The 26,446-nt window shown below is 38.9% G+C and overlaps 2 protein-coding genes across 3 annotated transcripts in view; one reads left to right on the top strand and one right to left on the bottom strand.

Moving 5' to 3' along the window:
* On the top strand, positions 1-2,499 carry epcam (epithelial cell adhesion molecule). Its single transcript, XM_005795161.3, has 9 exons — positions 1-359; positions 694-804; positions 897-1,161; positions 1,248-1,319; positions 1,401-1,464; positions 1,577-1,675; positions 1,748-1,945; positions 2,032-2,076; positions 2,171-2,499. The coding sequence occupies exons 1-9, from the start codon at positions 296-298 to the stop codon at positions 2,186-2,188; spliced, it is 936 nt and encodes a 311-aa protein (XP_005795218.1). The 5' UTR covers positions 1-295; the 3' UTR covers positions 2,189-2,499.
* A 5,778-nt stretch (positions 2,500-8,277) lies between these two features.
* The window catches only part of plekhh2 (pleckstrin homology, MyTH4 and FERM domain containing H2), a 32,832-nt gene continuing 14,663 nt past the window's right edge, over positions 8,278-26,446 (bottom strand). The window contains exons 8-30 of one of the 2 annotated variants that reach the window (XM_023328021.1): positions 25,037-25,791; positions 23,580-23,655; positions 23,268-23,362; positions 23,036-23,195; positions 22,434-22,570; positions 22,170-22,283; positions 20,652-20,738; positions 20,419-20,577; positions 19,838-19,918; positions 18,560-18,739; positions 18,338-18,446; positions 17,372-17,484; positions 16,839-17,018; positions 16,280-16,377; positions 14,592-14,769; positions 14,057-14,212; positions 12,832-12,929; positions 12,592-12,733; positions 11,446-11,582; positions 11,226-11,355; positions 10,453-10,539; positions 10,155-10,292; positions 8,278-8,866 (exon numbers count right to left, since the gene is read on the bottom strand). In XM_023328021.1, coding sequence (XP_023183789.1) covers positions 8,681-8,866; positions 10,155-10,292; positions 10,453-10,539; positions 11,226-11,355; positions 11,446-11,582; positions 12,592-12,733; positions 12,832-12,929; positions 14,057-14,212; positions 14,592-14,769; positions 16,280-16,377; positions 16,839-17,018; positions 17,372-17,484; positions 18,338-18,446; positions 18,560-18,739; positions 19,838-19,918; positions 20,419-20,577; positions 20,652-20,738; positions 22,170-22,283; positions 22,434-22,570; positions 23,036-23,195; positions 23,268-23,362; positions 23,580-23,655; positions 25,037-25,791 — 3,596 coding nt within the window. In that variant the 3' untranslated portion in view covers positions 8,278-8,680. Of the gene's footprint in view, positions 8,867-10,154; positions 10,293-10,452; positions 10,540-11,225; positions 11,356-11,445; positions 11,583-12,591; positions 12,734-12,831; positions 12,930-14,056; positions 14,213-14,591; positions 14,770-16,279; positions 16,378-16,838; positions 17,019-17,371; positions 17,485-18,337; positions 18,447-18,559; positions 18,740-19,837; positions 19,919-20,418; positions 20,578-20,651; positions 20,739-22,169; positions 22,284-22,433; positions 22,571-23,035; positions 23,196-23,267; positions 23,363-23,579; positions 23,656-25,036; positions 25,798-26,446 lie in introns of both variants that reach the window. The other variant, XM_023328020.1, reaches the window with a different exon arrangement.

Here is a 26,446-nt window from a genome sequence, read left to right on the forward strand (position 1 = left end):
TCGCGAGTGTTTTTGTTAGTTGAGGGCGACAACAAACTCCACGGATTACAATCAGCAGGAACTGTGCTTGTTACCACACCTGTGCCGTGCTCGTGACTTTGCTCTTTTGTGCGTGCGCGCTCCCGGCGAAGTTTCTCTCCAAACTGGTTCGGCCGGTAGACACACCTGCGTCAGGAGGAAAAAGGAAGTATTGTTGAGCGCCTTCTTCATTCTTTGTCTGACCTCTGCGGACGACGGACGCTTCGAGAGACGCTTTTAATTGTTTTTAAAGTTTATTCTTTTGGAAACGATCACTATGAAGGGTTTCATCCTCCTGGCCCTGGCTGTCTTTGCAGCTTTGCAAACCGTTGAATCTGCCTGTAAGTACCGTGAACTGATTGGGTGTAATAACACTTCTGTAGTCTCTTTTTTTAATTAATAGTATTTAATTTTACTTTTGGAGTTATTTTATGTTTTTTAATGTATGGAAACTATTGAAAACGTTCAGATCGGTAGAGGTGGGGGATGGGAGCTCCACCTCACTCTGGCGACTTAGTCAGTTTGCGGAAACCAACGCCCAGGTGTTAAACAAACCTGCCAGAGTACCTGTTGGTCCTACCGACTAGTTATTTAACAAATAGCAGGGGTTCAATAAGTGCAGGCTGTGGTGTTCACCTCAGATTAAATACAAATTTGTCTTGTTTCTTTGCTCAGGTAGTACATGTAGAACAATGAAATGGGTCAACTGTGAGGGTGCAGCACCCCCATGTACATGTCAAATCACCCTTGATGACTCAAACAGACCAGCCATCGACTGTGAAAAATGTGAGTAAACTATACATGTTGTGATGCATGCGTGCTGCATGTGTTTGGTTGTGTTCTCATGTTTTTTTTCTTTTTTTATCGTCCACCTTTAGTGGTCTCAAAGTGCTTTCTGATGAAGGCTGAGATGTACAGAAGAAAAATGGGTCAAGACGTCCGTACTAACATCGGTGGAAAGCCACATGAAGACGCCATTATGGACAACGACGGCATCTACAACCCAGACTGTGAGAATGATGGTAAATTCAAGGCCAAGCAGTGCAACAACACAGAGGAGTGCTGGTGCGTCAACAGCGCTGGTGTTCGCAGAACCGACAAGGGCGATAAGAACATGAACTGCTCCAAGCTGGTGGAGACATAGTGAGTAAAACTCCTGCTGTTCTGACTCCAGGTGAATGTTAGAAGGTGATGTATTTAACTTTTTTTAATTTTTAATTCCTCTTCAGCATGATTCGTCTTGAGCTGACACACAAAGAACTTGAGTCTAACAATAAAGTGAATGTACAAGCTCTGGAAAAGTAAGTTTATGCAATGCCTCCACTCTTATTCAGACCTTGTTTATGACTAAACTTCCTAATGAAAACCTTTCCATCCTACAGTTCCGTAAAAAACCTCCTTCAAACCCGTTACCAGGTCGACGGGAGTCTGGTTAAAAATGTTCAGGTGAGAACTTCTAGCCAATGACTGGAGCAGTTTGCTTTGCCACATCTTAAAACAAGTTACAAACGTCATGAAAACGGATCCTCCTAATGAAACCTTTTTGTCTTAATTTTAGTATGACCCTGATGGTCGCTACATTGTGATCGACATAGAGAAGGAGAAAGGAGACCGTACCACTAACCTTGGCAACATGGCCTACTACATGGAGAAAGATGTAAGTTTCTAAGTCTCTGATACAGTTGAGTTGTTCTGAAGGGACCCTTGCTGACTTTCTCTTCTCTTGCAGCTGAAGGTCTCCCCTCTGTTCAATAACCAGACCAAGGTCCAGCTCAACGGGGGCAGCCAGAAACTGGACCTGAATAAGATTGTGGTGTACTACGTAGATGAGGAGCGTCCAACTATCACCATGCAGTACCTGACTGGTGGCATCATTGCCGTCATTGTGGTCGTGGTGCTGGTTGTGGTCTTAGGCCTTCTGGCTCTGGTGAGTGCGCAGTTCAAGGTGAAAATGCCTAAATCTCCTGCATGAACCTATATGGAGCTCTAATCAATCTTTCTTTCCCGGTTTAGTTCTTTGTTAATCGGAAACGGCAGCAGCGCTACAGCAAGACTCAGGTAAAAGCAGCTTCCTGTACACTGTCACTGTAAAACTAGTTGCTCTGCCATAGATTTTGTTTAACCTGCCTTTTTTTCTCTTCTAAAAATCCAGCAAAGGGAGCAGTCCTAAATATAAAGCAGCAGGAAGTCTATGGAGAGGGAGAGTGCCATTTTGTTTTTAGTCTTTATTCAAGAAACTGAGATTTGTTTCCAGAAAACTTTTCTTTTTTTCTCTCTCTCTTATGGTTGCCTGTTTATTTATAACGTGGAAACTCTTGGCACAACATGTATCTGATCATGACTTTTTTTTTTCGTTTTTGAAAATGTGGTTGATGTAATGCATTTTAATGTTAGAATCTGTTCAAAAGCTGGAAATTTCTTATCATAGACTGTACAGTTTCTTATGATGTTTGACTTTTTAATAAAACTACTTTTAAAGTGTATTCTCGAGTTGAAGTGTTTGGTTTTTTTTAAGTGGCAATGTAAATTTATTTTTAGTGAGAATTTCTTCATTGTGTAACACAAACCACTTTGATCTCAAATGATTTGCGTGACTTGTTTACTTGCAGTTTCAGTGGAAGATTTTGAGCTCAGGTGAGGGTCACCTGGGTGTGGCGCCTCTGGCAGCTTTGTTTTCCATCCATAACGTCACTTCACTTCGAAAGCTGCTGTATTACTTGAATGTAAATTTTCTAAAGCAGTCTGAACCTAAAGCATTGTCATTTAATTAATTTACTAAAATATACTTGCGTACACTGTAGGTTTACTTTTCCACAGTATACTGTTTACTGGGAATTTCTTGTCTTATCAACAGAACTGCTTTCTTTGCATGCTGAAGCAGTTGGTCTGGTTGCTTAAGTTAACGCGCCAAGAATTTATATAAGACGGAAATGGAAAATTCAAGCTCCACAGTCGTGAAACAAAAATGGCTCTGAGGTGGCAGGAGCAAAACTTTCCATAGAAGCTAAATTATTAAAACTTCCCAACAAAAGACCGTAAACAAAAACTGAACAAAGTATCTTAGTTGTGTACTGATGCCTCACCCAGTTTGTACCCTTCCGCCCGCCCCTCGTCTCCATAGCAACTAGGCCCCAAAAGCAGGTTTCGTAACTTGTTCAGGCAGGTCAGAGTGTCTTATATCTGCCCTCCCCCCAGCTCTCTGTGTTACAGGAATGAGGGCGGGCATATCGCTGTCGGCACCTGTTGTAGGTATCGCACAACAGTTCCCTCTGCACCAATGAGGAGGAGGCAGGAAAATGACTGAATGTTATGGTTTCTGTGGCTTTACGTAGCTTTCCATAGGCTTTATGTGAATCACATTTACAGAAACCAGTTACGTGTTTATCCCTTTGTCCACAAAACACTAAAATATGTTCTACTGTCTCACACTGTGAAGAAAACATAAGTTTAAGGTATAAAAGTACATTGTCATTTTGTAAGATTTTTCACATTTTAGTTTTTTAAATACCAGAATTTGCACTTAACTTTCCACTTTTCAGTCTGACATCATTTCTAAGAATTAAGGTGCTGTGATCCAACAGTCATTACTTTGGCAATCTCTAACATTTCCTTTTTTACACTTGAGTAATTTCTTGGGACAGCCACTTCTTGAGTAAAATAAAAAAGTAGTGCTACTTTTACCTGAGAAAAATTTTGAGTGAATTAATATTTAGTTTGAAGGCTATCCAATACATTGGGACTAAAAAAAAAGTTAAGCATGATTGAAGGCAGTTTGATGCTTTGAAATTGGCCTTTGTCTCCTCAAAATGTAACCCAAGTTAGGGCTGAACAATAAGTCAATAACAATGTATACTGTGATAGACACATGATTAATATCAATAGAAAATATATCTGATGGGATATTCAATTTATAGAATATTCACTGAACTTTAATCCAGAATCGCATAGCATTCTAGGAAATGTAGGCAGAGAAGGCTTTGCTATTCAACTTCTCACTGCAAGCTAAGCAAGATTGGTCTCATTAATTAACTCACTCACTCTGTGGTTACCTAGCAACAACCTGTGGAGTAACCAGCTGGCGCAGCAACAGTTTAAGGTTTTGACACCATGACTCATAACTGCTTAAAAATAAATAACTGCCCTAAAAAGCAACGTCTCAGTCAAATACTTAGAATAAATTTCTACAAAAATTGCTCTTTTTGTTTATTACATCTCTTCGCTGATGATAAAATGTTATATTCCTATTCTGTGCATAAACAGTTACATCTTCAGTGTACTTTGACTTCATCCAATCTGATCTATCTAAGCTCCAATTGATTGCACATGCTGACAAAATAAAGAGCATGTTGTTTGGACTATTGACAATCTTTCTATATAAAACTGAAACTGGTTCCACACTCATTAATGTCCAAATTATGAATAGTATCAATCATATTTGCCACATCACAAATTGATATTTCACAGATTAATGGTTTGGTTCTTACAAATAAATCAGAAAGCACATTTTCCCTAGATGCAGAACAACTTTGAATTCAGGTTAAACTGGACCTGAGGTATTTAAACTGTTTACAGTGACAAACAAAGTCCTATGTTTGGTATTCTGCTTTAAAGAACATGTATTCCATCAAGAATACTCAATTTCTTACAGATTATAATACAGAACCGGTCTAAGGTATAGCCCAGACACCACAACTGCAATACTCTCACTTTAAAAAAACTAAATTGAGCTTTACGTTTCATTCTCTGTGAAACCTAAAGACAATAAGACTCGCCCATACAAGACTGTGCCCGCACAGTCTTTGACACAAGTGAGTCAACCGATTCCAGTTATTCTCTTACTCAGAAAGGCCTGAAGGCAGTAGGGGATTAAAGTTTACCGCTCTGCTGGCTGTTCAGTAACCAGGAACACAAAACAAAACCTACTCTACACTTTGGATATAACCAGCTCAGCAAACCTGAATCTCTTATGAGTTTTCTTATGGTTTAGAAAACAGCCGCATACCGCTTATGCTGAACAAGTGTCTACATTTTATTTCCTGCTTTCATTTGGTTTCACTTCCTGTTGAGGGACTGCACCCTATAGCTCATGTCAAAGTCCTTAGTGCTTTGTGATGATCACTTTTTCAATAACACAAGACCCAGGGAAAATGTTAAAGGAAAAGCATAGTCTGCAAGGAGAAAAATAAATGTTTTCTAACTTTAACTCTGAACAAAATGATCATTCTGTTGTTCCTGAAGCATATTCTGAGCAGATACTGCAGCAGATAATTGAATATTTCACCAAACACCTTTCACATGAAGACATAAGAACCTAACTTCGTACAAAAGTTCCCAGGGGCTGGTTAAAAAAAAAGAGTTAGCAACTGGTAAATTCAAGATGACAGCCATTTTTCAAGCCAGCCAACATGGTTGTAAGAAAAACAGAATTTTGCACTAAAATCGCTAATTAGACTAATGTATTTGGTGTCACATTTTTAACTGAAGAAAAAAAAGTTTGGTTGATATTATTCAAAATGGCTGCCAATGTTGTAATGAAAAATATGTCTTCCATAAAATTGGCAGTAGTTATTACCAGAAGCGAACACAGCTAACCAAAAAGTTAGGTCCACTAATTCCTAATTCACTAAACAAGAACGCTAAACTACTAAAACACATAAAAAAATTAGCAGAAGCTAACACCAAACCGCTACATTTTGGCACTCCTAATGCTAAACCGCTACACATCTAAATAATTAAGCTAACGCTACATTGCTAAAAACATTTTAAAAATTGCATGAGCTATCTCCAAATTGCTAAAGACATGAAAGATTTGCAGAAGCTAACGTTAACCATTAAGACAACTCCTTTAGAGTCCATTTCATACATTTTCATCTCCTACCAGTTGGTGTGAGATTCACAGACAGCAAAGTCCTTTCAGTTTCGGTATCTGATTTAGCTACATATATTACTTTGGATTTGTATGCAGAGCATTATCATATGTTGCACACTTTATAATAGATCAGTATGGTTTTGAGGCTTTCTTTAATGAAGACAACTGTTAACAGCCGTTACATCTCTGAATTTCTGTTGGGCTGCTTCATGTAAACAAATATTTACAACCTGGCTTAAAAAACAAATTATTAATAAATATTGTTCAGATAACTTATTCTACCTTAATTCACTTCTTCGAGTACACTAATTATAGCTGCACTATTCTGTACCTCAACATCAACTGTAACGGTTCAATCATAAGCTGCTAGCTAGCTTACTGAAACTATAATATGTAACTAGGCCTGTCACGATAGTAAATTTTGCTGAGCGATTAATTGTCTCAAAAATTATTGCGATAAACGATAATATTGTTTGAAGACCTTTTTACACTGATTTAATGGAAATGACGTAATAATGCATGCAATTTCCTGCCAAAGATAGATGTTTTCAAAAGAATATTTAACACTGGAGCTGATAAACAAAATAAACAAAACAACCAAAAACAAAAATAAGATGGTCTCCATTAACAAAAAACGCACTTGAAAAAAAAATTAAACAACATAAAGTAAAAGTGGAAATAAATACTGCATTCGACCTAAAGACTGCAGATTATGACGTCTGTATATTATGTTGCCCTTCAGTAATAATTAGATTTAAATAGAGAAGATGGGCACATCGACTACCTGATGCAATAGTTCACACCACACGGTTTTTTGCTCCTATTTTTCCCCTTATGACAATCTTAGAAAGTTGGTCTTTCTAAGACTGTGTGGTGTGTTACGATAGGTAGATCATCGTCTGATCCAAATCAGGGGTTTTCCCCCGACTGGGAGCCTTAACTACACCTGTTGAATGTGACAGGTAGCCAATCAGAAAGTGTGGATTCTCAAACAGAGGGGAATCCCAAACAGCTGACACGGCGCAACCCGAAGTCCAGCAGACATCGGAGATGATATGTGGAAACAACATTAATGTTTATTCAACATGCAAAGAATATAGAAATGACAAGGGGAGGAGTTGGAGCGAAATTGGGTCAGCGGAGAGCACCGGAGTTGAGCCTTTATTTCATTCAGTGTCATTAACAGAAAGAAAAAAAGACCGGAAGAGACGATAATGCCGATAATTAAAATGACGTCGATAGTTTTAATTTAACGTACGATTAATTGATTTATCGTTTATGGCGACAGGCCTATATGTAACTATTACACACTCAGCGATAAACGGCCAACTTTCCCTACATTAGTATGGACTTCTACAATACCTGTACCTTACTATAATTGAATTAATTTATATTTACCTGTTAGCAGATATGAGAGCAACTCAATGCTAATCACCGGCCGTTAGAGCTGAATTTCCGTTGGAGTGTTCTGTGTTCGATACGCCCTCTGATGGCGAACTGCTGCAACTACATGATTACTCCCAGGCTTACAGCTCGATGAATAATTTCTACAGTAAAACAGAACAATCTTCAACTTAAATTAAATAAATGAAGGAATTCTGTCACACAAAAACAAATGATGTGACATAAAGTTCAATCAAGTCATGAAAATCGGTACCATTTTATAGCAATAATAATTGGTTTAAAAGGCTCAGAAATGGTGGCCATCTTGACAATTGGCCAAATTCAACTGGTTGATGGGAAATATAAAAAACATACAAGTAAGCGTCCAAGTGTTTAAGCAAGTAAGCATCCGAATGCTTAAGCTTGCATCTACACTTCAAAGATTTTTACAGTAATATGCTGCACTAAGAACTGTTCTAGTAGTTCTGAAGTTGAGCTGTTGGGAAGAATAAAATGTCCTTCCCAGAAAGAACTTTGCTTTTGTTCTTGAAGCCTGGAGTAAAAAAAAAACAAACTCTGTTCTTTAATTCAATGATAAAAACAAACTTTATTTATCCCAACTCATAAACTCACATCATCCATGTATTTTCAAGGAGTCGTGGATGATGATGATGATGATGTGGGCAGGTTTGGTAAGAAATCTGGGCAGAGAGATGCTGGAGTAGGGGATGAGATGGTTTGAACTTCCTCCTTCTGCTCTTTGTCCAGCTCTGCATCCATAAAACCTCATTGTCGACTCTAATTAGCGTTACTCAACTGCTCTCGGTTGTAAAAACAATACCTTGTTGCAACAGTAATACACCATAACAAAGCTATTCCAACATGTTGCTGTCATGAACACAGAAATTTTAGAAATTCTTGCAAAGCGTTTGTCACAAAGTATTAACTTAAATATTTTCTAATTTTTCTTCTGTAAAGCATGTGAAAACAGCTCTCTGGATAAAAAATATGATAAAAATCTTTATTGATTGGTAGACAGATGAGTTTTTTAATGCTTAGATTTAACTTTAGCTGCAATTGTTGCATCTTTTTTACCTGTATTCAAAACAAATAATAATAAAAATGGCAAAAACAGACTTTAAATAAAATTTTACTGAAGGAAATAAACCAAACTCACTGTGACTGATGAGCAGTTTAGGAACAATGTTAATAATAAATAGCATTACCTTCCTCATCACAAGCAAAAATATACTTAGAATAGATGCTAAAATCTTTGCTAGCCAAGAGAGGTCTGGTTTCCACTTTTTAATATTAAAATATACCAAACAGATCACTTTTGCAGCATGAACTGAAGTGACATTCTGTTTGCAGAAATAACGGAGTCGGAGCTTGTTTTTCTAGCTGAATGCGTCAGAGCAACGTGGGGGCCTTGCTCGGGCGTCCGAGCGCCGGCGGGGATTTGCTCCTCAGCTCTTTGCTCTTGAGGCTGACGGGCTGGGCCACCATCAGAGCCGGGGCGGACAGGTGGTGGGCGGCGGCCTTCTGCTGATGAGCGCTGTTGATGTAACTGGAGATGAGGAGGGTGATTTCCCTGATCTGTCCCACGAAAGCAAAACAGACACAAAAACAAAGTGGGGTAAATTGGCTGTTAGCTAAAATCTAACACATCTCTCTTTATTTGATTGCCATTTTTGCATCACGTAACTGAAATGGAACTTTTCAGATGATATTTCCCAGCAAATGTTTACATGCTTTCACAATGGCCATGACTTTAAGTGCATTTTCACACCTGATGGTCTGATAAACTCGGTTCGACTGGGGACCAAAGTTGTAACATTTGTTAAATTTTCAGCTGCTGTGATTCACTTTCACACTGCACTGTGTGAAAAAAAACGACTCTTTGAGAAACCAGTACCCCTCCTCGCCTGTGGTGGCGCTGCACCAAGAACCACAGAAAAAAAATTATACAAAAACCTTTGAAGAAGACATGAATACAACTTCCTTCTTCACAGAATGTAAACAAAAATGGAGTGGTATCAGATTTTAGAGATTGTAGAATTTCTCTTTAGTCTTTGGTAAAAGACCAGGAACTATTTCTCCTGCTTCTCTAAAAATTTAGATTTTTAGAGTCTGTATACTCCAGTTAACAATTAATCAATCACTAAACTAGTTGACAATAATTTTAATAATTTCTTTTAATAATTGTAAACATTGAGTTGGCCACGACCCCCACCCAACGTTTACACTCGCCCTTGAAAATGGCTACAAACAGATACGCAATTATACAATGGCACAAATTTGAAAAGCAGAAATGGAGGCTCCAGCACAACCAACAAGAATGCAGCAAGTGATTTCTGAACAACAAAACATACAGAGGTAGAACCAGCTAACCAAATGTGCTGGAGCTCTGCTTGGGTTGCTACGTAACGGGGCTGGGATCAGGTGGGGTTGCTAGGTAACGGTGTAGTGCTCGTGGAATGTGACTTAACCATTGGGAGGTTTTTAAAACGGTTAATTTTCAGGACTCCAAAAATGTCTGGGTATGTTTTTAAGTACCGGTACTTAGGTTGTTTTTATAAGCAGTTAAGACCCAAATGGAAGTATAAAAATGGGCAAAATGTGAATTTTGCGCAATATGCATTAACGCCCACGGTGGAAACCATCTTCTGCAGTCTTCTGTATGTCCGCTATTGGAAGTTACAGCCAATCAGCGCCAAGAAAAAGGAATTGCGCTCCAGGATTGGCTGCTTTGCTAAGGCCAAATAGCATTGTGTCAAGGTATTTCAGCTTTACAAGCTCCATTTTCTTTCAAATATTTTACAGAAAAATCAGGTGATAGGCAGATTCTCATGTGGGAAGATCATCCCAATAAATTATTGCTCACTTTGGAGGCGTCCATCGCAAACAGATGCTTCTCGGTAGGTTTGTCCTTGCCGATGTTTTGGCCCACCACCAGCATGAAGTCCTCTTTGCAGCCTCCAAACGTCATCAGGTTCTTGTACGGATGGGTCACCAGCAGTTTCTGGTGACACACAGGTTAAACCGTTACTGACACCAGTCTTTGAGCGGACTTCAGAGCACATAAAGGTTTTATGTTTTTAGTGATAGGGCAATGGAGGCAGTGAGCACTCTGTAAACCAAAGTGTTTATGACTGCATGTCTGTTCCAGAAGAGCAGCTTACGATCGAGTTGTGCTCCAGAACGCTGATCCCGTCTTCATGCACCGCCAGCCAAACACTCTGACCCGACTCAGGGGAGGGAGTGGTAGTCTGAAAATGGAAATATTTACAAATGTGTGTATATACAAGTAATGGTTAATCTACTTGTATACCCACACATTTGATCTGTTTATTATTTTTATGATTAATTGATTAATAATTAGATAGCAAAAGTAGATTTTTTTTAATAATACTAGATTTTTTTAATAGAATTTGAACTGGGTGAATCCAAAAATGCCACTTGAAGAATGTAGGGTAGAACATATTTACAGACAGTGAAGGTTGTTCATCTTAAATGCAAAATTTATCATTTTTTTGGTACAGTTTTGGCTTAATTACTGCTCTGAATATGTTGTTCTTTCAGCAAACGGCCATTTTTAGAGTGTGTATAGTCCAGTTAATTATTAATCAATTGCTAAATTAGTTGACGATTATCTCAATAATTGATTAATCATAATTGATCTGATTAATCACAATTAATTTAATTGATCGCTTCAGATTGATCTGAAACAGGGTGATTCAGCGTGCTGTTTGGAGTCAAACCAACCATAGCGTGTCAGCACAAACACCTCATACCAACTGTCAACCACAGTGGGGGAGGGGTGATGATGCGGGCTTGTTTTTCAGGCTCTGGAAACGGATTGGCTTCCATTCTAGATCCAAATGTGACGCCTGACAGCTCAATCTTGGCCCAAACTTGGCAAAGCTGCATTTGCCTCTCAGACAGTTTCCCTCACCTCTGCCTGAAACAGCTTAGCACCAAAAAACGGCCATTTCCTGGCGACAGTCAGGTAGATCCGGACACACTCGGATGAACCGCGCCCCTTGAGGGAGGCCCAGCGGGCCGACAGACGCTGCATCAGTTGCCTAAAACGGCACAAATATCATCATAAGGCCTTAAAATCAGATCTGAGATTGTATACAAGGACGAAAAGCAAACTGTTTTTGTATTTTTACCTCTGTTGATCCTCAGATGAGGTTCTGCGGTAATGTTTAGGGTAGAATCTGTCCAACACTTGTTTTAAGCTCTGATTGGATTTACTTTGGGCCGATCCGGATGCAAACAAGGACCGTTCAAAATCTCCAAACTCCACCTGAAAATGAGAACAAACACAGCAGGTTGTTACACTTTCAAACCCGCACTGGCCTCTCAGATAAAAGTCTTAAACTTTTTACTGCATGAGCAGAATATCTGACAATTTAAACTTTTTATTTGACTATGCTTATTTGAAAAAAATATATATATATTTGTCTTACAAAATACAATTTTGCAAAATTATTAGCATAAATTACATTTCCTACAAAATGAACAAAAGTGAATTTTATTTTTTTTTACACTTTAGGTTAAAAGCTTGTAGAAAGTCACAACCTGCTAATGATCATTTTATTATTCTATCAATTATTCTGACAATTAATCGATTAATCGGATAAAAATGGGCAAATTTTTTCATTTTACCACTTAAACTTATTTCTTACAATATTAGAAATACTTTAAAATATGCAAATAAACAATTTAATTCTTTTCACAATTAAAAATGTTTTATTGCATGAAATAATAAAGAACAGAAAAATACAAAAGATTTTTGCATTCTCTTAAAAGAATTAGTGACTTTTATTCAAAAGCAGTCTTGCTCTACCCAAATCTGCTTAAATTAATTTAATACATTTTGCTAAATGCAGCAAGTACTTTTAAAGTAAGACTGACCTAAATCCTGATTTAATTATTCAAAATTAATTAAACTATGTTCTATTTTTTCCGACTGATACCTAAAAAATGTGAAAATAATTTTTAATTGCAGATCCCAATTTTAAGTTTTGGATCTAAAATAATTTACTCATCCTTTTTCAGCAACATATCTAAATACTCTTTTTGTTTAATTGAAGTATGGCAGGCTTACTTTATTGTTGAGTTGGTAAAAAAAAAATATTTTTTGACCATAGAGTCCTTTTGACTCAATGATTTTGGCCCATTTGACAATAAGTTTGGATACACCTGCATAAGAAATAAATGCTTTTGCCAAATGTTTTTTGGCTCGGTGATGCTTCATGAGATCTGCTGGAGTTCTGAGTTTAAAACCGACGAGAGAGAGCTTTTTATCAGACCTGGGCGAGCAGTGCTGCCATTTCCAGAGCCAGTTCCTTGTTGACAGGAAAGTGTCCGACTACGATGGCTTCATTAGTCTGGTAAGCTAGCAGCAACCTCTCCCTCTCCGACTCGCCTCTCATCTGGTGAGAAAAGTACAGCCTGGCGAGGGACAATGCAGAAAGATTAGAAAATTACTAATAATTATTCTTAATTTTTTACATCATAGCAAAGCAGAACTGAGAAATAATACAAAGTACCTGTTCTTGTAGGTAAGACGGACGGTTCTGGTGTTTTCAGACTTCCCAGAGTGCTGCTCTTTGGACGCCTGCTCCCATTTGGAGAGAATGTCACAAATCTGCCAACAAAAATCCCATACAGCCCAGTGTTAGCATGTTAAACCAGACAATCTAATTTATTTGCATAGCATTTTCAGCAACAAGGCAGTTTAAGGTGCTTTGCAGATTGGCTGATGTAGTGAGGAGATATAGCTGATGGATTAACCTAGGGGGCGCAGTGGAGTCCAATTACAATTTAATGCTATTGGGCTCTTTAGAAGTGAACAAAGGTCATACATATCCAGTTTGGTGCAAATCAGATCATGTGTGATTTAGAGACGACCGTATGGTTATGGCGAGGGATTGAAATTCACCATTTGGCCACGTCCACACGGTTCAGCCAGCAGCCAGCATTGACAGTGTTCATCATGTCATTTTATGTCAGATGGCACAAGATTAAACGCCCCTTCAGCATGTGCGAAAACTCACCGTTTTGATAACTTTTAATCAGCCATGCCTTATGATCAGACTGACAAAGTTTGACACCGATCGATCAAAATCCCTAGGAGGAGTTCGATCAAATGTGAAGGCTGTAAACGGCCAAAATTGGGTCAAAATCAAAACTTCAATCCAAAATGGCTGACTTCCTGTTCGACTTGTACTATGACATTAATTGTATTTTCTGTGCATCTTGGAGAGCTCTACAAGTGTACCAAATTTCATGTCTCTACGATGAAGTAAGGTCAATGCGGAGGGTCTTTTGAAAATTGCTAGGTGGCGCTGTTGAGCCGTTTCTTGTGCGATTATTGCGACAACCATAAAATACATAAATTTTTCACAGTCCTGATGCATCTGCCAAATTTGAGTTTTTGAATATGATAAACCCCCAAAAAAGTCCCCTCTTCAGGGGGGCAGAATCGTAATAATAAACAGTATGAAAACAGTAAAACAGCATCACACAGTCAACAATTGAGGAACAACAGTAACAAACATTACATTTTGATGAGAGCCATCAGCAAAATCATCAATACACATAAAAAATGTTGATCAGTGTTTAATTGGTCTCTAAGCAGCTGGGTTTTTAGTTTTGATTTAAAGGATCTCAGTGTTTCTGCTGTTTTACAGTTTTCTGGAAGTTTGGTACAACAATAGCAGATCTTGAATGTATTGGAGGAAGCCAGACTCGTCCTGCGATTGAAAGACGCACCTTGATGCCTCCTGACAGGCAGTGCTCCAGTTCTCGTCCGGTGGGATCATCTGTGTACAGGCTGAAGCCGGAAAGTCCGGTTTTCCTCATCCCTGTGTCCTGGTTGAGGCGACTCTGGAACTCGTCCACAGTTGTTGAAGCATCAAAACTCACCACCTATACAGACAAGAACGAACGACAAGACAGATGATAAAAAAGAGGTTTGGAAAACACAGAGAGACAGTGCTTCCTGAACTTTGGAAGAAGTTCTCGTCTCAGGAAAGGAACTTATAAACTTAGCTTTTTCACATGCTATAAATTATGCTATATGTAGCATAATGTAGCTACATATAGCTGCATTCACTTCAACCGTCAATATAAAACCACACTAGAAATATAAGGTCAATGGAACACAAAGTGGGATAAACAACAAGCTGGTGAGTTAATATCACTAATATCACCGGCACACATCCAAGTGAAACCTTGATTTGCGCCGGTTGTTGCTAGCCAGAGTCTTTGAGCCCAGAAAGTGAACCAAACACTCTGGTGCTCCTACCTGATAGGTGTTGTTGAGGAAGTGGACGGGGACGCTGAAAGGCAGAGAGTGGTGATACGGATTCCTCAGCAGGATGGACAGAATCTCCATTCGGGACGGCCGGGCCTGCCGCTCGCCCTTCTGCTGGGTCCGCTCCAGAGAGCGCTGGCAGTAGATTGCATACTTTCCCACCTCGGTCCTGGGAGGGAGATAAATCTTTCTTAAGCAAAACCTCTGAATCTTTTTTTTTAAGAAGTCATAATATTGCAAGAATAACATTGTAATATTACAAGAAAAAGCCATAAAATTATTTTTTAAAATAGTCATAATAATGATACAAGAATAAAGTTCTAATAACATGAGATTAAATCATAATATTCTGAGAAGTCCTAATATGATAATAAAGTAATAGAATTACTAAAATAAATTTGTAATATTATGACATTATTCTCATAATACTATGACTTTATTATCGGATTATCTCAGCTTCATTCCTGTATGGCTTTATTCTCATAATTTTATTGTCTTTATTATCTTAGCGTGGCCCTAATACACACAATTTGTACATTTTTTAAATTACCTTCTTCAGTTCGAGTCGGTTGCACATTTCTTTGAATATGAGTATGTTATTTTTAATAACTGTGCAGTATTATTTTTATGTTGTTACTGTATAGTCTCTCATCCTTATTTTTGTTTAGATTTTTACATTTATGTAACTCTTCATGCTTCAGCCTTCCTGTTACTTTACACCTGAATGTCCCCAGTCAGGGACAATAAACGAATATTTCTATTCTATTCTATAATTTGGGGCTTTTTTGTATGTTGAACTTAGTTGATGGAAAACAAAACTAGCTTGATAGAAGAAGCTTAAATAATGAATGAATGAGAAGGGAACCATTTAAAACCGAATCATTGTTTGGTTCTGCCAGTTAATTATTAAAAGGAAGCACAAGAAAGGGAAGCCAAGCACAGCTGACGGGAGCAGAACTTATAATGTTTGACTTCATGAGGAACTTTGCGTCAATATGTAACTTCCTCTCAAAATGGCTCTGTTCAACGGGAGCAATGATTACAGTCATTTAATAAAGTAGAAAATATGCCCAGATGAATCTCATTTGTCAGATTATAATGTATCTTTGGAAAATAAAAATCTTTAAGCAGGTATTAAATAAACCCACATTTCAGGGTTTTGTTTTTCTTTTTAAATATTGATCTAATGAAATATTCAAGTTTTAAATGTCATATTTTCATGGAAATTCATCATAATTAACAGAAATAAATACTTTGAAACATTAATCTGTGTGCAATAAATCTTTACAAGGTATTTAGTGATAAAGTTCCTGAAATAAATTGACTTTTTGTGGATAGAGGCTCCACACTGGAACTGAAATATAATATGGCAACCAAAAAATAAAAACAAAAACACAACTAAAACCATGGAACAAACTAAATATGATCAGAAAGAAAATTATTGAGCTAATCGTAATTTATCATTAATTAGTAATTAATTGATTCTGTGATTCTATTTTCTGTTTTTGCGACATTGTTGTGCGCTGCGTTTTTCTCTTGTATTTGCGTTTTTGTGTTTTGGAGTTTGCGCCATCCATGTTTTGCTTTGCGTTTGGGCCTGTAAAAAAAATCATTTTGTGTTTTGTCTTCCGTTTGTGGTGTTTCACGCCTCCGTGTCAGAGTCTCGGCTGTTTTCCCACCTGGAGTCTCCGTGTCTCTTCAGGTGAACCTGGAGCAGCCAGAGGAAAGGATGCCGCGGCAGAAACAATCCGACACACAGAGCCAGAAACTGCCAACCCTGCAGGGCGAAAAAACACACACAGAGGCCTTACACATTCAGCAGGGTCACATGACTGAGTCGTGGGATTTGTTAGTGAAATAAGAACAAAACATCCGAACAAAACTTTGAATGTAGGTGTGACCTAACCGGTTCTTTATGTGCACAAGGGAGATGATTCATTCTGCCTGTGAGTTTTTATTGTTTGGCTGGGTGACACTATCATACTTTGGAATCTAATATGAAACACACCAAAGGTTTCCATGACTTCTGCCACCTGCTGATGACTGATAAGAAGAAATTCTAGTGGCACAAAAACAACAAAATTAAACATTTTCAGTGAAAAAGTTAAACTCTCTTAGTTTCAGTTGGATAAACAAAAACTGAAAAGCTTTAATTTGCTTCCTTTATTTCCCGCTTGCGTCGAGTAGAGTGCCAGAATTAGTGCGCAACTGGCGCCATCTTGTGGCGAAAGCTCCAACCTGCAGAGGTCCTGCGTGGCTTTGTGGTTGCTTCATGCGGGTCTGCTTCATGAGCTGGCAAAAGAACTCGTTCTGAAGCTCTGGGTGGGCCAGGCAGACCTGCAGGGCGCTCTGAGCCAGAGAGACGTGGTAGTCGATGGCCGGAGCATCGATGGCGACGTTGATGAAAAGCTGACAGGTCTGGGAGCAACAGACATGTTGGAAAACAAAGTTTTTATGGTGGTGAAGCTTAAACAGAAATGTGTAAATCATTAACTTCCAAGTGTTTGTGCACAACAATTAGTTTTCTTTTTTTCACTGCAAAAACACAAAATCCTAGCAACTATTTTTGGTCTAGTTTCTGCAAATATCTTAGTAAACAGTAAACTAACACTTTTTCATCAATATCAAGAAATAATTGTCTTAAAAGAAGCTGTTATGTTGATAAGTTGCTTGAAAGCTTTGTCTTCTTTCAAGCGTTTTAAGATATTTGCACTACAAACGAGACAAAAATTACCCAGCAGGATTTTGTGGTTTTGGAGTGTGTGGCATACCTTGAAGAGTTTGACGGCTTCTGTCTGCAGGGCTTGTGATGGCAGAGTGGTGAGAGGAGAAGAGAGAGCCTCCTTCCTGAAACACAGCGTGGGATTTCTCCAGATCTGAGAATCTGAGGAGCAAGCAGAGAAAATTGCAACATTTGTTACATTTTCAGTTGGTGATGTTTGTCTTCACATAGCACTGTGTGAAATAAACGAAAGCTTTTAAAAAACCTGTTCCCCTCCTCACCTGTGGTGGCGCTGCACCAAGAACTACAGAAGGAAATGCATCTGACGAAGACACTGAGCTCAACTTCCTCCTTCCCAAAATGTCTGACCAAAGAACACTAATCATTTCTCCCACTAGCGCAAGATAATAGTGTTTGTTTTGGTTGTTTTTACCCAAAATGCCCTGGTCTGTATTTCACTTCCTGCTTTTGGTCTCTTGTCACATTTACACTAGCATGTGAAAATAGCTGCAAACAGACAACTGTACATCTTTGAAAAGCATAAGTGGAGTCTCCTTCACAACCAACATGTTTGCAGCAAGTGGTTTCTGGATAGTAAGTCACCAACAAAACACTCGTCTTTTCCAGCAGCCATTGTACAGCGCAAACAGCGGTAAAACCAGTTGACCAAATGTGCTGGAACTCAGCTTGAGTTGCTAGGTGATGGGTGGAATTCTGCTGGGGTTGCTAGGTAACAGAGCAGTGTGACTCAACTGTTGGGAGGTTTTTGAAACAGTTCATTTTCCAGACACCAAAAAACATTAACTTATAGACAAAAGACGGCTGGGTGGTTTTATTAAGTGGTTGGACTGTTTTCAGAAGCAATAGAGACCCAAATGGAAGTTTAAAAACATGCAATAGGGTCCCCTTTAAAATAAAATAAGGCCCACAATTTAAACAACATTCATTTCCAGGATGAGTGGATGTTGCGACTGTAGCGTTTGCACTTGAAATCCATTTAATAAAAGTTGCTCACTTGCGTCTCCGTCCAGTTGGAAGAGTTTTCCCACCAGTTGTTCGAACTCGGTGCCAACTTTACCCACAGTGGTACCTGCTGCCACAGACAGATGGTACAGCCATGAATCCTAAAAATAAAAACAAAGAAACAAACACACATATTAGCATCCTAAGAATATAAGCTCTCATATTATTCCAAACTATTTAAATACTTAAATTTTGAGGAGTTTCAGATGCTGACCTTTTCATGGCGGGACTCGATTAGCAAGTATGTTGGGCTTTGCTCCTGAGGGTGGACGGCGATAGTAAAGGGAGCCGCCTCTAAGCTCCGCCCACAAGCTTTCAGTTCATCATCTGACTCCTTTGACCCAGCCACCTCCTCGACCCGGGCCTCCCATAACTTAATCTGACCCAGAGGGAACTGGAAGCAGGCACAGTTTGGGTTAGACCACCAGACAACAAATATACATTTCCACGTTTTTATGTCTTGTGCAAGTACATACACAGATACACAAAATCACAAAATCTATTGGTCTAGTTTCTAGTGCAAATATCTTATTATACTTGAAACAAGGCAAAACTAACTTAAAGTAACTTTTCAGCATAATATAGCAGCTTGTTTTAAGTCAATAATTTCTGAATGTTGATGATTGTTTCAGATTATTTCACTTGTAACATCAGAAAAATGTCTTGTTATAAGTGAAATAAGCTGCAAGTGGAACCAATACTTTTTTAGAAATCAATATTAAGATATTATTTATTTAAGCAAAGCTCCTCTATCTTGAGAAAAATGTTCTTGTAAGTTTGTTTTGTTTTTCAAGCCTACTAAGATATTTGTACAAGAAACTAGACAAAAAATATATTAATCATTTTATCATCTTTTGTCAGGGCTTGTAGTTTACTGTCATTAATCTTAACTCTAGGAATAATTCCTGTCGTATGTCATACTGGCTACATGCAGAAGTATAGATTATTTATACTTCTTACATTCATATTCTGTGCTACTGCTATATTTTGTTTATTAAATGTATAAATCAGACAGAATATAACTATTCATAACTCAAGTTATTTTCTACGAAACAGAGTTTCATCTTAACCATATTATAGTTATCAAATTTGTCAAAATTGGTTTATTTATTCTTCAAATTCATTTGGTTTCTACTGGTTTTTATTGCTACATAAGTTCTGTTATGCTGCTCTTGACAGTTGGTGGTTACCATAGCAACCACTAACTGACAGCTCCGCCCCCTTTTCTGTTGCCATCTGCAGCTGTGTTTTCTTTGCAAGTAGGCCAATTGATGCTGGACTAATGTTACCACCAACTTGATCTTCTTTCTTAGAATAAATACAGTGAATCTGAGAGTGTGTGATGTGAAGTCAACCTATTGAACCTGAGACGAATATATATGTTTAAGCTGGTGGTTCCCTGTTCTCCACAAGGTGCCCTTTTTTCCATTTGAGGCCCAAGCCCCCAGAATGTCTGTGTACGCCACTGATCTCGAGTGATGGAGAAGCAAACCTTGTCCTCTTGGCTGCGGAAGTAGTACAACGTCTTGCCGATCAGAGCGCACGAGACCCGCTTTGAGTAGCCGTGTTTTACCTGGAATAGAAGAGTTACGAGACCTTTGTAAAAATCTAACATATAAACAAATAATTTGGTAAATACACAAGTTGGTTTGCAAATTAGGATTAATATCCCATAAATTTATTTACATTTGGTTACATTACAGACACAAACTTTGAAGTGGATCCATTATGCAAAATTAACTTTTTCCATGCTTTTGTACTTCCAATCGGGTCCCCATTAATTGTAGGTCATCAATTTAAGAGTTTGGCTTTAATAGAAACATGTCAATTTAATTGGCCGTGTCAGAGTTGGTTAATTTTGCAAAATTGCAATGGAAACAATTTTTTCGCATCACACGAGTCACATGATCAATAACCAAATGTTACTACTGTCAGAAACAACAAAGAAGAGGACAGGAAGCAGTTGTAGGACGATGTAATTTGATAATAAAAAAGTCAAAAGGGCTATGAAATCTTATCCTTCATTTGTTCATTCCATGCAGTGTTGGAGTATGTGAGTAAATAGTTGCGGACCTTGATGAGAAGTCCCTTCATGATGGGACGGATGTCTGGCTGAGTGAACAGAGGACTGGCAGCTTTCAACCTCAGGACGCTCTGCAGGACGTGCAGCCACTCCTCCAGCAGGTTAGGAGAGTCCGCTTTCAGATAATACACATGCTTCCCCGTCATAATCTAGAGTATAAAAAACATAAAAACATTATGTTTTTGAGGACTGAAGTTAAAACCTTTCATTTAAACTCAAATACCTGAAGAACTTGCTTGCCGCCTCCACGGGTGATGCTGCTGCTCGCGTTCACTTCGATCTGGCCCTGAGGCTTTCTGATCACGTCGCTCTGTTGGAGAAAGAGTCAACTTTACATATTTAAGAAAATTATAACACCAATAACACGTTTTTCTAACTAGATTATAGACGGATGGTTTAAGAGGACGCATTAGGTTAAATAAAAACCACACAAATAATTTTCTGATGAGAAGTAGTTTAAAAGGATAAAGCCAGAGTATATTTAAGTTTGATTTCTAGAAGGGAAACATTGTATTTATTTTAAAAATTCATGAAAGGAAAAAAAATATCTCCAATGGGATTTTGCCAAAATAAGTCAAAGTCAGTCTTCTTTGAAGCTCCAATTTTCAGTCATATATTACAGTAGAAACATTAATCAAAGTTTAAACAAATCACTAATAGTCAAACTTTAACTGAATGAATTTATGTTGATGCCTTTTATGGTTTTTACACAATCAGAGTTTGAATTTCGTAATATTTCTACATTTTAACCACAAACTGTTCAGCTTTGGGTAATGACATCACACTCTGGAAAATACTCCAAACCTTTTTAGTTTAAACTCCCTTCATCCCCAAACTCTTTTCATCTCATGCACACTTTATGCAGCAGAATATGGATATTTTGGTTGCCTTTCAGCCAGTATGTTTCACACTGATGTAAAGGCTTAAGGAGCGTTCACACCAACCTTCCCGTTTACAGCCATTATAATTTTCCTCTGAAACATCCACTCAAAACTGGAAGTGAAGAGTCTCTTTAACTCGTCATATCTGCTAAATAAAACAATGTAGACACATAAAAATGTCTCTGTCTGGCACAATCTGAGTGCCAGATTCAAGATTTTTTTCCACTATTACTTATAGTTGTCATATGTTGACTGTCTAAGTCTTAAATTCTTGCTTGTCTGTCTGATGAACTTCCAGTTTTCCCACCAAAAGCAGGAATCACCATAGCAACCAGAGACAAAGCCTTTTCTAGGTCTCTGCTTGCTAAAACTCAGCAAGTTGGCTTTCATAAACTAATAGAACACAATAGAGTGTAAATTCACTGAAAGGCTAAAAGAAAATTCTATAAAACTGGATTTACCTGAGACTTTCAAAATAAAGCTCATAGGTCTGCTTCACAATAAATAAATGCAAGTTTAACCCTGTCCTAACCACAATTATTACACAATTACACACTTCCAAATAGGCTTAGGAGATTGAAGTTGATGTACAGCACACTGGTCAATTAAAATATTTGAGGCCCCTTTAAAAGTGATAATAAATGCCTGTTGTAATAGGCAAATATGAGAATGCTTTTAAACATTTCTGTTTCAGTTATTTTTGTTTGGTGTTCATCCTGTTAGCATGCTCGCTTGTTTTTCTCGTCTTGACTAGAAAATAAAGAAATTATAGGGAATTTCTTAGTTAAACCAGTCGGTCCATAAACATCTAGCAAAGGAAGATATGTTTCAAATATATTAATATTGAGGTTGTAACACACTGGTGACTTATAGTAGAGCAGTTCTCCATCTTTGAGGACGAACCAGCGTCTCTTCCAGGTCTTCTTCCACGTTTTAACCATTTTCAGCAGATAGCCTGACTTCTCCATTGGCTCCTAAGACACACAACAGTTTAAAAACTACATTCTGCAAAAGTACATCTCAAAAACTCCTACTGAACTACAAGAATTCAGCGTTAGATTGTGCAGTAAATTCTTCCTCCACTGAGTACGGTTTAAGGCTATGTGCTGAAAAGTGCGGCTCACACTCTTGCCGTTGTAGCTGGCTGAGCTGCAGGTCTTGGGGAGTTTCTGTTCGGGTTCGGAGAACTCTGTGTCCGTGGAATAGGCATCAGGAGGGATGGCATAGTCACTCTCTGACGTCATAGACGCCACGGACACGGCTGCAGGACATTCAGAGGAATTACAAGTGAGGCAACGATGAACAAATGGAAAACAAAGAATTTCATTTTTAATGTTTGAGATCATGTTTTAAACTGAAGCAAGTTCTGAGTCCTCGAATACAAATACCTCATGTTTCATGACAGATATTAGATGAGTGGTTAAAAAGTTAAATATGGAATCTGCAAAAACCAAGAATGAATTGATAAAGCTACAGACAGATGGAGGGACAGATGGATGGATGGATAGATGGATGGATGGATGGATGGATGGATGGATGGATGGATGGATGGATGGATGGATGGATGGATAAGTGGATGGATGGATGGATGGATGGATGGATAAGTGGATGGATGGATGGATGGATGGATGGATGGATGGATGGATGGATAAGTGGATGGATGGATGGATGGATGCTCCTTTCAGGCAGCAGCTTTGACCTCTGACCCCCATCCCCCTCTCTGTACCTCTCTTGAGGCAGCGTGGGCTTCCTGGGCTCCCGTCCTTCCTGGACCCAGAGGAATTGTGGGAGCTGCAGACGGATCCGTCCTCCTCTCCTGAACTGGAGGAATTGTCTGAGCTGGACGAGTCGTCGGAGAACGGGCTGCAGCTCAGCAGGGTGGCTTTCTGCGGACGAACCGGCTGGTTAAGAGTCCGTTCTGCTTCGCCGCCCATCAGCGCAGAGCCGGCTGCACTCACCCCCTTCAGCGTGGTGTAGACAGGAGCCGTCATGTTTTTATAGATGAGCGACGTGTACATCACGAAGGCGGGGTAGGACGCCTGCAGAGAGGGATCTGAAGGGATGACACCCGAGTCCGTCAATGTTTTCAATCATTAGCCTCCCAATCCCAACACGTCATCACTTTTCTAATCCAGATAACAGATTAAATTAGCTTTAATAATTTCTTAGGGCTGGACAAAACGGTTGAAAAACGTACATTTAAATAAATTAAGTTCCCAGTTTCAGCTAGAACAACAGAGAAACAAAGAGTTTCTCTCAAAGGTTCCTACCTCTGCTGGGATGACCCGAACAAGACGTGTCAGACAGTCTGATCCCGGACTTAGCAACAGCATAGATACGACTTTCCTGTGAGGGACATAAGCAACTTTTAGAGCATAAAACGTCAAAAAGCTTTACCAAGGGAAAAAATTATTCACCTAAAACAAGCCTTTAGCTAAAGAGTTACTTTAGTTTTAGTTAGTTTTGTCTTATTTCAAGTGTATTAAGATGTTTGCACTAGAAACTAGACCCAAATTACTAAGATATTGTGTTTTTTCAGTGTGGGGGTTATAATTTATGGACCTCACAGAAACAGGTGTAAACAAAGATAGTCATGGAAACATTGAGCACGTGCGGATAACTAGTTAGAAAGAACTTCCTGTTTTAACATTATTAATTGAAATTTATTGACACATCAATAAATCTAAATTATTATCATAATACATTTTTCACTATAAATAATAAATAATACAATAAATGCCCACCCCTAATAGCAATACATAATTAACATGTTGTAAGTGAAATAAAATGCCAGTGGAACAATTTCTTTTTCATCAAGGTTAAAGGGGACTTGAGATGCAAAATTCACATTTTCCAAATTGTTTTGAATTTCCATTTGGGTTTCTACTGCTCCTAAACAGAGCCTGTGTTCTGAAAACCCCACCCAGATCGTTTTTGGCAATAAGTTTATGTTTTTTTGGTGTCTGGAAAATGACACCAAAAATATCCGGAGGATATTACAAACCTCTGGAATGCAATATCACAACACAAATCAGAAGACACTGCTCATTACCTAGCAACCCCAGCCAAGTCCAGCCCGTTACCTAGCAACTCAAGTTGAACTCAACACACTTGTTAAGCTGGTTTTACAGCTCTATGGACTGTACAACGGCTGCTGGAAAAGACGAGTGATTTATTTTTGACTTCCCAGTTAGAAATCACTAGATGCATTCTTGATGGTTGTGCAGAAGGTTCCACTTCTGCTTTTCAAACATGTACGGTTTGAGCCATTTTCACGTGTAAGTGTAAACGTAGAGTTGGGGAACGTGGCCAGCAACTGATTTGAATTAAAAGTGACAAAACAGCTCATGAGCAGAACTAAGCAGACTGAAATCTCACTACCTAACAATTATTTTGTGCATAAAATATAATGAACATGTTTTGTATCGCCCATCGACCTAGCCTATTCTGCTCCAGGAAACTTAATAGGCCACCTTTAAGTTATATTTGGTGTTTGAACTATTACAAGAGGTAGCTATATGTGTTCTCACAGATATTAGCAATTCTCTAACCAGTTCAGGAAAGAATAATAGGTCAACTTTAAGAAATTCTTGACTTAAAACAAGCTCCTAAATTTAGCTGAAAAGATACTAGTAATCTAGTTTAGTCTTGTTCCAAGTGTGCTAAAATTTGCCCTAGAAACTGGACCAAAAAAACTTGGTAAGATTTTGTGTTTTTGCAGCCGTACCCAGGACGGGAGTCTGTGCAGTGGAGGAGTCGGGGGTTTGCAGGGCCCTGAGGCGTCACAATCCAGCCTCTCAGAACTGGACTCGGATGACGTTTGGTTGGATGTCGGTGAGCTCTGAGGCGTCTCCCTTCCCGTCTCCATGCTGTTCTCCAGGTCCAGGTCAGTTTCCTGCGGCCGGAGGGGGCGGAGCATGCTGAGTGCGTTGCGTGTTTGTCCGTGCACCGCCTGGCTGCCGACAGGCGGCTGGCTCAGATGTTTCTTCACCAGAGGCGCGGGGGTCCTCAGACGCGGCTGTTTGGGAGAAGCCGGGTTGTCGGTTGGGTCCCGAGGGGCATTGGGTCGCTTCGGCGTCAGGGCTGGCGTGAGGATGGGACTGGGCGTGGTCGGCTCGCTGGAAGACGATGAGGAGTCGAGTCTCTGAGACTGAAATCGCTGGTTGAGCTCCTCGGAGGCGCAGTCCTCCAGCTTAGCCTCCGCCCCGCTCAAACCGTCTGCCGGTGCTGCGTCTGACAGCTGGACCAGGCCGAAAACAGGTCGCTCGGCGCGCTGCATGTCATCATCAAACAGAGAGCTGCTGTCGTCCGAAGCCGTCAGGTAGTTCTCGCTGCAGGGTCGGCTGAACCCGGAGACACGACCTTTGCCCTCACACACTTCCTCCCCCTCTGACGCACTTTCAGGACTTTTCTTTGGTGAGTTGCTGTCCTCCTGCAGAGAAATCCCAAGCCCACTTTGGTTCTGTTTGGGGACGTCTCCGCCTGTCTCTGCCAAACAGACAGAAACTTTCACTGAAGCAAAAAAACACTAGAAAAATAAAATTTTCCTGACAAAACAGTCTTAGATTTGGGTCCCCGTGGCACAACTCTGGACTGCTGCATCTCATTATCTCCATAGTTCAGTTAAACAATACATTTTATAGATTAATTACAGACGAATGCTACATTTCATGTCTGATAATCTTTTTTAAAAATTCTATATTTCACCAATAAAATAAGTTTTAAATACAGAAATGCTACAACTTATGTAAACATTGAGAAGACCTGACAATTGTCCAGCAGACAGTCACAAGTTTGTTAGTTTTAATTAGCTTGCTACCTAAATATTTTGCTAACAACCTACCTATTTTAAACCTATTTTGAGTTATTTTGCTTGTTAGCTAAATATTTAGTTTGCTAAGAAGATATAGAGCTAGCAACCCAAATATTTAGCTTCAAGTAGAATATTTAGTAAATAAACTAACTATTTAAATTTAACTAAATATTTAGCTACAAAGTAAACATTTAGTTAGCAGACTAAATATCAAATTCACAAGTTAAATATTACATTAGCAACCCAAATATTTGATTTGAAGCTAAATATGAACCCAATTTTTTTCTTATGACAAGGAAAATAATTCAAACTATTTCAGCTAAT

This window comes from Xiphophorus maculatus, chromosome 22 (genome assembly GCF_002775205.1).
Source record: "Xiphophorus maculatus strain JP 163 A chromosome 22, X_maculatus-5.0-male, whole genome shotgun sequence".
In the NCBI taxonomy this organism is placed as follows: Eukaryota; Metazoa; Chordata; class Actinopteri; order Cyprinodontiformes; family Poeciliidae; genus Xiphophorus; species Xiphophorus maculatus.

Excerpts from the sequence above, each read along its gene's own strand:
- epcam (XM_005795161.3), top strand. The coding sequence starts at position 296 with ATGAAGGGTTTCATCCTCCTGGCCCTGGCTGTCTTTGCAGCTTTGCAA. Across the intron at positions 360-693 it reads GCAAACCGTTGAATCTGCCT|GTAGTACATGTAGAACAATG; the intron begins GTAAGTACCGTG and ends TTCTTTGCTCAG. Across the intron at positions 1,946-2,031 it reads TCTTAGGCCTTCTGGCTCTG|TTCTTTGTTAATCGGAAACG; the intron begins GTGAGTGCGCAG and ends TTCCCGGTTTAG.